Source organism: Micrasema longulum, unplaced genomic scaffold, assembly GCF_059751315.1.
Source record: "Micrasema longulum isolate JH-2025_06_02 unplaced genomic scaffold, ASM5975131v1 h1tg002691l, whole genome shotgun sequence".
Lineage (NCBI taxonomy): Eukaryota > Metazoa > Arthropoda > Insecta > Trichoptera > Brachycentridae > Micrasema > Micrasema longulum.
In genome coordinates this window covers 95,812-107,685 of record NW_028279824.1, presented here as the reverse complement: position 1 = coordinate 107,685, position 11,874 = coordinate 95,812, and the positions used below count along the sequence as shown (strand labels likewise).

The following is an 11,874-nucleotide window of genomic DNA, read 5'->3' as shown; positions in this document are numbered from 1 at the left end:
CTAAGATTTTTGTTCAATGTCAACTATGGTAGAAATACGTTCAGATTTTGTAAAATTCTTTCGTCGCGTGTTAGGATTTTAATTAAATTAATTGGGAATGCTGTTTTTTCATTTAATGAGTTGAAGTAAAACAAATGTTTATGTATTTAGAAGATATATAATAAGTTTACTATACATAATACAGAATTACTAATTTACAATAACAAAATTAAAATTACAAATAATTAAGTTTTTTTTATTTTTTGAATAGACGGAAACCGGTCTTCCTTGCTCCTCTAGCTGTAGAAAGGCAGGAAGATCAAGAAGGTAGCCAAGATAGAAACCGCCAGACTTGTAGTAGCTGCATCATTGTAAAAAAATCTACCTACTAAATATTACATTTAAATCACGATTAAAATATCACAATCCTAACATAAAAGTTTTTTCTTTCTCCTCCTTTTTTGCTTCATAAAAAAATAAAATATCTGCAATTTGTTTTTGAATTAAATTTATTAAAAAATATTCAAATATACAAACATCTAAATTTACTGTAACAGAGAGAGAATTTGAGAAAGGAAAGTGGACATCTAGGCATTGATGTAAAATTTACTATCCTGCAAATGGATAAGGCCATAAATGGTCAAAATGTTTTCCCTCTCTGTCAAAATATTTTTTTATCTTAATAACTCCCTAAATAGTAACTATAAACACTGTTGATTATCATCACCCGAAATATTTTTTTTTATAAGACAAAGGCAATACAATAACTAATTAAACGTAAAAAGTAATCATCAACAGATGAGAGAATTGAAGCAATATAGATGTTCAACTATGGGCAGAATGGTGAATGTTAAACAGTGTGTAAAGTGGCCACCTTAACCAGCCATTGACATGTCACAAGCCCTGTAGATGCCTAGACTTCTATATTGCCTTCTCTAAATGTTCTTCATCTCTGTTGTAATATGTTAATATAAACAGTTCCTCAGGGAATTAAATCCAGTCCTTGTCTACAAAATTTGGACAAACTCAAAATATTGTTAATAACTAATTATTTGAATAGACAACAATTTTATATCTCTAATTATTATGCTAATTTTCCACCTGAGTACAGCCAAACGGAATTTGACACATCCCGACTACAGCCGAAGTTTCGGCCAATTTTTTACCCATAATGTGTTTATATATACTTTTTATTTTTGTTAATCGAACGGTTTAAGTAAGAAGGAAGATATTACCTTCAGGCAATATACTCGCCTGTGTATGTTTAAAAACTGTATAAAGTTTTAAAAATAAATACCAGGAGACTAAGGAATGTGTGGTTATTGTCTGATGTTGTTTCTCTTGTCCTCAGGTGGTACTGGTGCGAGGCCACTTCCTGTCCTTCCTGCCCCTCTGCAGCAGGAACGAGCCCGTGTTCCTGGCTGCATGCTCTCCCGTCGCCATGCCGGAGACCAGGGAATGTGTGGTGCAAGGAGCAACTAACGTCTTCACTACCATTCATTCCATGGATATGAAAATTCTTCACGTGGATAAAAAGTAGGTTTCATTTTAACAATCAATTATATTCTTTTCAGTAGTTTGATTTATTGTTAGTTTTTACTACAAAGGAAATAAAACTATTGCCATTTGTGTGACTGGCTCCTGGCCTCGTGGTGTAATTATCAGCGCGTTTGCCTAGCATGCAAGAGGTCTCGGGTTTTAAATCCCGATATGATTGTTACGAAATATTTATTTAAAAATGTGTTTTTGCACTAGAATATTTGAACGTAGTTATGCAGAAAGCCGCTAGTTTACAATTTTGGAAAAATGAGATATTGATGTTATCGGGTACAGTAAGGTCGATTCTATATTTTGCTAAAAACAGCCAGACCGCTTTCATACAAAAAACTGTATTTATCACCTTCGGAAAAAGATGTCGATCACAAAAACGGCATTTCTCAATTTGCAGAAAACACCCACAAAATTAGAAAAATCTTATGGGACTTTAAAAATCTTTTAAACTGGTCAAATACATAATAAAATTATTGTTTGTAATATATATAAAAAAACCTTATATATTCGTTGTTTCTCGTTTGTTAAAGTAAAAAACATTCCAACTATTGTGTAGATTTTATAATTCACTGTTTTCACAAAATGGCTGTTATCACAGTTTCACTTTTCTATGGCTGGCTGCTTTATGTATAACTACGTTCATTTCATAGTCATGTAACAAAAGTGATCAAGACACGCTGTAATTATACTCAATGCAGTGCTCTATGCACCATTAGGCGCGAAATAGGAATAATGATGATGATTGTGTAACTATGATGTCACATAAGAAAAATACAAGACTGTATATATCTCTTATTTGAAAAAATAATTAAGTCGTATTTCGCTACATGCCAAAATCACAATTACATATGTTTTTCAACCCTATCTTTATATGAATTGTAATCAAATCGTTTTTGACTGTATCTTCCTATGAACTCAATAAATACATACATGATTATTTTTACAAATTATGGGAAATAGATTATCAAACAAACTATTTATGTCTAAATTTGTTGCAACAGAGAAAAAAAACACTTTTGAGAAGGGAATATGGAGGTCTTGGCATTAACAAGGCTTATCATCTGTCATTGGCTGGTTTAAGTGGCCTCTTTACATAATGTGTTCCCATCTCAAAAATGTATTCCCTCTCTGTTGCAACAAATTAGGATCTAAATAACACCCTAGGGAAGAAATCCAGCCTGTCTGCAAACATTTGGACATAATCTAAACATTGTTAAATTAATTTACTGGTAAAAGAAGAAGTATAAAAAACGGGAAATGGCTTTCATGCGTTGCCTAGTATGTAAATTGGTTCAGCGGGATGAATCTCAGCCACATAATAAAGGTTTTAGCTCTTTTACTTCACAAAAGTCAACATATGGAAGAGCTGAGGAAATGTGGATGTTTACACATAGGCAGAATAGTTAATGTTACACAGTCTGTAAAGTGGCAACTTAAACCAGCCAATGAGTATATATATATGTGTTTAATTTATGTCTTTAAATACCTGCGTTTCAAAATGCTTCTTCAGATGCATAATTCTTTGCTCCCTTACGTTACAAATTTGTCAAGGTGTTTAATAACTTATAAACCAACAATGTTTTGAATTTGTCCAAATTTTTGTATAAAAGGACAGGATTCAACACACTAGGAGCTGTTAATATTAACATATTACGACAGAGATGAAGAATGTTTTAGAGAAGGGAGTGTATTTAGAAGTCTAGGCATCCACCAGGCTTAGGTAAAATAAACCAAAGTAGGGAAGAAAATGCCGAACACTTATCTAGTGCAACGGAAGGCCTGTTGACTACTGCCAACAGGCCGGCTTCTCCTGAAGAGTTTTAAGTGGTTTCCTCTCCACGTGAGGAAAAAATCTGAGAACTTCCTGATTGGCCCGCATTAGTATATCCCTCCTGATCCCAATAGTTAAGATAAATTAAACGAAATTTAATTACAGAAAAATCCACTTTTGGAATGTAAACCTTGTTTATTATAAGCAAGGTAAAAAGTAAAGCAACTCTCATATAAAATTAAAGTACACTTGGCACCATCAGGTGCGTATAATGGAATGACAATGAAAATAAAAATAACAAAAAGTTATATAAAAAAAATATAAAAAATCCACAAGGCTTATGACCTGTTATTTTTATTTATTTAACTTTTTGTACGTAGTTTTATTAGTACATTGGCGAGCTTATTGCCAAATGGCCATTTCTTCCAACCAACCAATAAAATAAAAGTTTTAAATTTATAATTCAAGTTACAGAACATATTCAATAGAAAAAAAAATATGAAAAAGCTAAAGATATATAAAATGGCTAGTAAATGTCTAGTTTAAGTGACCACTTTAAAGACTGACATACTGATGGATGGAAAAATCTCAGGAATATAAATGTTTTAATATAGGCAGAATGGTGAATGTTACACAATGTGTAAAGTGGCCACTTTAACCAGCCAATGATAGGTCATAAGCCTTGTGGATGCCTGGACTTCTACATTCCATTCTCAAAAATGATCTTCATCTCTTGTAATTTGTTGATATTGACAGCTCCCCAGGGCGTTGAAATCCAGTCCTTATCTACAAATATTTGAACAAACTCAAAACATTGTTAATAAATCTACCTGGTCCAAGAAAAAATATAAAATTTTAAAAACATTTTTAGACGTTGCCTAGTATGTAAAATAATTATATCATATGAATCTCACCCGCAATAATAAAGGTATAAGCTTTTTAACTACACAAACGTCAACAGATGAAAGAATTGAATGAATATAGATGTTCAAATGTAGGCAGAATGATGAATGTTACAAAGTGAGTAAAGTGGCCCATTAAACCAGCCAATGACAGGTCATTAGCCCTGTGGATGCCTAGACTTCTACATTCCGTTTTTTTAATTGTTTTCGTCTCTGTTGTAATATTAACTCATATATATCTTAGTTTATGATAGTAAATTTGATATTATTAATCACTGTCGCCGTATTTGGATAAATTTTATAATTTTCGGCCATTTTTAAGTAATTACTTTCAAAAAAATTACTACTAGGGTCCCGTTAGAGCTATCACCCGTTTGAGTATGTAAATTATTATACTTTCAACATTTTCATTCAAAGTTTAAATATTTTTGTAGTTTGGTTATAATGCGCGTTTTTCACTTAATTTTATAAATATATCGTATCGGAAAAATAACAACTTTTTACATTGCTATTCCCTGTGACGGTACAAATTTGTACCACAATTTTTTTTATATATTTAGTGTTTTTAACAAAACACAAAAATAATAAAAAACAATATTTTGAGTTTGTCTAAATTTTTGTAGAAAAGGTCTGGATTCAACTTCCTGGGGAGCTGTTAATGGTTACATATTACAACAGAGATGAAGAACATTTCAGATAAAGTAATATAGAAGTCTAGGCATCTACAGGGCTTATGACCTCTCATTGGCTGGTTTAAGTGGCCACTTTACACACTGTGTAACATTCACCATTCTGCCAATATTTGAACATCTATAGTCCTTCAATTATTTCATCCGCTGATGTCCATAAGATGGAAAGTTTATGGAGGTCATAAGCCCTGTAGATGCCTAGACTTCTATTTTATCTTCTCTAAAATGTTCTTCATCTCTGTTATAATATGTTAATAAATGAAAAAGAAAAATTTTAAAACGCTACTAAATCTAAATGTTCAGGGAACAAAGAATTAATGTAACACGACTTTACAGCACCGTTTGCAGGGGAATTTTTTACCACAGCATTTTAAGAGTAATGATAATTATCAATGTTAAAAATATTGTGTAACAAAGCTCTTACCTCAATAGTTTTGCTGGATTAGATAGGACAACACGCATTAAGCACCGATAGATCTGTAAATTTTGTGACCAATCAACGCCATGTTTTATCATCGGCGTTTTTTGCCGACATTTTATTTGCGGTTTTTAAATGCAGATAACTTAAAACGTTTCTGGAACTGGGTGCCACAAAATGATATAAATTAATCAAATTTCCAATGGGTTCTTTACTAAGAGCAACAGTCTATATTATGTCTAACTATAATGATGCTTATAATCACTCTACAAACTGTAAGCGTGCTCATCAGCAAAAAATGACGTGACCAGACCCTAAGGAGATATATGAGAACATTAAAATATCATTAGCGGATCCTTATTTATTATTTTCTCATGATGGTTTAAATGTGGTTTGATGTTGCCGCCGAATGGAAAATAGATTTTTTAAAGAAAGTGACATTTCCTCATTTTTATTTCGATTTATTTTTCTTGTTTTACTGGTGTTTTAATCAAAGAACATATAATTAATTATTTTTTTCCCTTCTACATGCAAGCAGGCCCAATTGTAAAAGTAAGTAAATGACACTAATTTATACATGTTCTCTTGACCTGTATTTATGTTTGCTTATCATGTTATTTTTTTCTTTTTTAAACCGTTTTATAATCAAATAATAGCACAGAACACCCTGGTTTGAGAAAAACACATTCACAGGCGCCGTGGCGCAGTTAGAAAGACGGCCAACTGTGAAACTGACGTCGCGTGTTTGATTCCCGCCAGTTACAAGAAAAAATCCAGATGTATTTTTTTCTTAATTAGTTGGCTGTTCTGGTGTATATTTCATTACGTTCTTCCATATTTCCTATATCCCACCATCTGACAAGCCTGTAAATAGAGGTTTAATGGGTTATTCTTTTTTTTTTTTTTGTAAGTTTGCGGTCTTACCGGAAATTGAAACCGGAACCTTTCGAGCGTGATTCAAGTATGTTAGCCGTTTCACCATCCAAAAATTATTCTAAAAACAAATACCCACCATTGTTTTTTAAAAATATTTTTTAAAACAATGTAATTAAGTTATTAATAATTATTTTGTTGCTTCATTGCATGTGCTTTATAATAAATTATGAAAATCAGGTTAATTGATATCGATTGAACACTGTACATTTCTACTCATAGCAGGGTTATTAAAAGTAATATTAAATAATTTTTTCTAACCATTAAAGGTTTAATTTATAAATGATGAATTTCTAAATGTATTATACCTTTATAATATAGCACGCTTTGGCTCCGAAACCGTTCGGTAATTCTATATTTGATAAGTGGTTCAAAACAAATGTCGTTTCCTTTCCGCGCCTAGTGGTGCATAGGGCACTGCATCGGTATACAAATCGCACCATATCTTTATAATTTTTTTACATAAAAGTAAGATGACCAGTCTTACGTTTCAGGTGCTAGTCCAGGGACTATTGCATATTCTAGTGTAAATAAAATCTAAATATTTCATGTCAACCTGATCGGGAATCAAACCCGAAACCTCTTGCATGGTAGACAAATGCGCTGACTTCTACACCACGATGCCGACAAAACAATGCATTTGTAAATTAATTTTCTTTATTAAAGCTATTTTTAAAAAATATTTTATTTTTTATGTTTAATCATATAGTTTAATATATTATTTGTCAACTATAACCATTTCATGGTTTGACTAGTGGGTATAACTTTTGTGTATAAAATTGGATAAATTTATAGTTACAGGTTTCTTAGTAAACAATTATATTAATATTTCAGTATCAAAATGGTAATTTCAAAAATATTTCAAAACCATTTTTTTAAACTTGAAAGACCTTCTTTAAGACCTTCTTTTAGACCATTTTTTTAAACTTGAAATAAAGAATCTCCAAAATATGTTAAGAATAGTATAAAAACTGTAAATGTTAAAAACAATACACCAGTCTTGAAGATGCCTGCTTAGGCGAAAGCGCTCGTTGGTCAAAATAATAAGAATTATAACTAAACCAAGAAGTTTCATTGATAAGTTTCTTCATAATTTTATCATAATTATTTACTATGGAGTTTTATCAAGAAATATCAACAAAAAACATCAATATTGAAAGACCATGTAAATTATATGTAATTATTATTTATCAATTAAAAAAATATTGAATAGTCATTGAACTAAATTGTGAAACTTGCTTTTTGATCGATTTGGTATATCGTTAAGTCAACTTAATTCGAAATACTTATTCACGGTAAATTTTAACAAGAGTGTTAGAAATAGTAAAAAGATTAGACGTCAAATTAATATTAGATAAACGTGTTTGGATTGTAGTGTAGCTCCATATGTGGTCCAAAATCAATCTATTTTATTTGTATGAAGTCTTGTAGTTTTTAACAATAACCATTATTTTATAATCGCATCTTTTTATATTTTTCTTTTTTGTGAAAATAATAATTCCAATGGCAATTTATTTCAATAAAATAATAAAGTTATTTTTATAATTAAAGTTACAAAAATATCCAATAAAAAATTTAGATTGAAAAGCTAAACACATATACGAATAGAAATAAACGTATTTGTTCATAAATTACCTTAAATCAATACTATTACACAATGGGCAAAAGGAAAAAAGAGGAAAGGAAGAAAGATCAAGGAAGAGAAAAGAGGTGTTTTTTCAGACGTGATTTAAATAAAGACACTGTAGTAACATCTTTGATTGGTGGATGGGAGATGATTTCACAGTCAAGCCGCATGGACACTATATGAGTTAGAGAAGAAAGAGGAATAGTGGAGGGGTATTATGAGAGTACCTTGAGAATTAAAACGAAAAGGTAGACCATGAACTGATAAGCGTTGAAATTTTGAACGCCGGTATATAGGAGCGTTAGGACTATGAAGTCCAATAAACAGCAGTGAGAGGAAGTGATAGTCTCTCCGCTGTCTAATTTTGAGCTATTTCAGTTAACTACGATTATCAGAAATATGATCACATTACCTAAGACTAAAAATACCTTATGCATGTATTCTGAAGTCGATCAAGTTTATTGAGTTACTCACAGCTTAAATCTCTCATAGAAACATCAGAGTAATCTAGAAGTAGTAATGCTTGTACAAGAGTGCATTTAGTATTAATGAGTAAGAATTTTTGCAACCTTCTAAGTGAGTGTAGACTGAAAAATATTTTGTGGCTCAATTCATTTGTATGAGCTCACCAGCATAGATGTTAGTACCTATATTTGTACTTCTAGATTTTTTACGGATTTCCTGTATTGAATATTCGTACCATTGGTACCATTGACATTAAGAGGTGATGATGATGATGACACACGAACTGCGGTCGATTTTCCGTATATTTATATTTCAAGCTGTCCTGCGCGGTCGAGGCTGTTCATGGAGCTAGGACAAAACAATATATTCATATCTATTGTATTGTCCACATGTAAACGATACTTTTTTTTTCAGCGCCTTTGAGTTGATTTTCACAATAAAAAAAACAATAATCCATGATAATAATAAATGATATTTAAAGACATCACTCTTCATTTTTATTTTTAAATAATTCTTTTGCATAATGGGAAACGTTAAAAAAAATCGTTTTAATATTTTCATGTGATTATTTTAAAAATTAAAACCTTGTTTTTTGTCGTTAAATTCCCAAGCAAATATTTGACGGCAACTGTAACACAGTTGCTAAGTAATTCGGTAGAACTGTGTTAAGGCAAATATGCGAAACTGTCACATACCTCGTTTTGCATACAATGGAGGCAGGAAAGGATGACTGTATCTGCAACAGCGAACATGACTTTTGTCATTATTATAATTTCTGTGTATTTATTTATGCTAAGTGTGCCAACTCATACATAGGTGCTGAAAGTCGAACCGAGAAGGTGCCATCAACCGTTCGTGTTAAGTGTGATTTATGTGCTACCGTAAATATGGGTTTATCCTTCTGCTTAGCAAGAAGTTATATCAAATGAAAAGCAGTAGTACTCTAAACTGAACGACTGTTTTCACATGCATGTTACACATCCATACGACACGACAAAATTAAGCTGTATTGATTTTTATCTTATTACATTTAAAAAAAATATTTCGTCAATTAATTATGTGTCCGAGCGGACGAAAAATACAATAGGGAAATGTCACTTTTTTTCTATTTTCACAGTAATAAAGGTCTATGAAATACTGTACGGTAAAAATGCTAATTATTAGTGTGTGGTTCATGGTCCATAATCGATGGCACACACGTGCTTAAACGTTTCTCCCGAAATAGTGGGATGACCAAAAAAAGCAATGTCATCATTTTCTGTGGAATCCAATATCACATTTAATGCAACTCTTATCAGTATTGGACATGAAATCGGGATCATTGTTCTGCAGTACATTCACATCGTCCATACCATGAAGAAATGAACTACAAAGGAACGTCGCCTTTAAAGAGACCTCAGGGCGTGGCAACGCCAGTCAGTCGGCTCAACAAGTTCAGTTCAGTCAGTCCAGCTCGACGACGTCACATAGTTCCAGCGTGTAATTCAAGTGCAGTTTCTTCAACTCCTAATCGTTGTAAAACTTGTACAACATAATTCATTATTTATTCGCCCTGTAATAAATCAACATCAAACACCAACCTTGTTGGAACAAATCCAACACACACGGTTTCATAAATTTATTTTATTTTACCGAAATATGTTGCTTCCAAAAACTTGCCTTACATATCGTTAATAAGGACGACAGAAATTCGCTCCGAAACAAAAAAACAGCCAGAAACCAGCCAGCTTTCAAAGTTAAAAACGAACTTTGCTGTGTAATGCTGATTACTGACACATACCAAAAAAATACACATATACTAAGTGGTTCTAGTAATTTGAAAATAAACTATCTGCTTTTAAATTTCGGTAGATACGAGGTTTAAAATATCTTTAAATATTTATGAATTTTATATACGGACGTTGCATTTATTATTTACCTTTCTTATTATGTACAAGGTTCATAATTCATAAAATTTGATTTTTCTACTTTTAATAAGCTTCTATTTTATCTTTAATTGCTGGGATCCGGAGGAATATTCTATAGTGGACCAATCAGCGTCTTCTCTAGCATTGTTTTCAGTGAACAGGAAACCGCTTTAAGCTCTTCGAAAGAAACCAGCCTGTTGACAGTCATCCACTGGCTTTCCGTTCCACTAGAAGAGTGTATATTTGTGAACAAGAATAAACACCCGGGCTGAAAAGGTTAATTCATTAAATTTCTAACTAGGTGTGTTTTTTTTCAAGTGGAGAGTGGCACTTGGGATGGGACAAAGCTGACCTTCAAGGTGTGTCATGGTATCACCTTCTTCACTGGGAGTGTCTTAGAGACGCACAGTCTAAGCACAGATTGAGTGAGTTTTTATGCTTTTGTATTATTTATTTTATTATTTTGCTATATTTATTCAATGCGCTTAATGGATTACGAGAACTACTAAATTCGTCATACAAATAAGCAAGGTCGAAGTTTTTTTCCATAATCCTATTTTTTTTGTAGAAATGAGTAACGTTTTGTAATTTATATTAAGAACAAGTTTTTTGTATCATTGAAAAAAATTCATTGAAGACAAAAACAGGACAGCTTTATTATACTTACACGGGAATATAAAATAAAATAAATGAGGAAGGAAAAAAAAAATAGGTCTGAATTTCAAACACGATAAAAAGTTAAAAATTAAGTTTGCAATTATTTATTAAAAGATACTAAGACTTATTAGAATTCTGTGTATTTGAGTATTTCAATGAAAATTTATTTTCAAAAATTAGAAAGCACATTATAAACAGACGTCATAGATTTTAATTTATCTGACCATGCCACGTCTTTATTGGTGGTCTACGTCCTACATTACGATTCATTTTGGCCATATTTGTCTGTTTTACCATTCTTTTGTCATCTTTTTGTTTTACAAGACCAACCAATCTTAGGAACCCTTTCTTAAAATTGTCAATTACACCTATCTCAGATTTGCACTATCGCCTGATATCACAATTCGTAACCTTGTCATACATTGATTTCCCACACATTTATCTAAGCGACCGCATTTCGACCGCATTCACTCTAATTTCATATTTCCTCTGCCAGTTCCAAGTTTCACTTCCATACATGAGTGTTGGGACTAAAACCCCGCAGTCTATCTTTGATAGACATGTGTTTATTAATAATTACTTTGCTTAGTACACCGTTTATTTTATTGCCTGCATTCACCCTCCTTTCAACATCTTTTTCAATTCTTCTATCTCTTGATAACAGCCTTCTCAGATACACAAATTTTTATGCTTGTTCAAGACATGCATTGTTCCATGACTTTTGACTTTCTTTCATTCATCACAAATTCAATACTCCTGGCATACTTCACACGTTTTAAAGACTATTTGTTGCAAATTCTCCTTACGGTTTACTAAAAGAAACACATCGTCCGCGTATAAAAAACAGCTTACTGTACAATTATCCGTTTTTGCTTCAATGCCTATACATTATTTATCTGTCATTCAGTGTCCTTGTATAGATTAAAAAACCATAGTGACATTACACATTCCTGTTTTACGCCATTTGAGATCACA

At 31.9% G+C, this 11,874-nt stretch overlaps 1 protein-coding gene across 1 annotated transcript in view; it reads left to right on the top strand.

Annotated features, from left to right (window-relative positions):
• Positions 1–1,330: 1,330 nt before the first annotated feature.
• LOC148271742 (uncharacterized) overlaps positions 1,331–11,874 on the top strand; it is a gene marked incomplete at its 5' end in the record, with an annotated part of 48,120 nt that continues 37,576 nt past the window's right edge. The window contains 2 exons of the mRNA XM_088240998.1: positions 1,331–1,515; positions 10,561–10,667. Coding sequence (XP_088097124.1) covers positions 1,331–1,515; positions 10,561–10,667 — 292 coding nt within the window. The remainder of the gene's footprint in view (positions 1,516–10,560; positions 10,668–11,874) is intronic.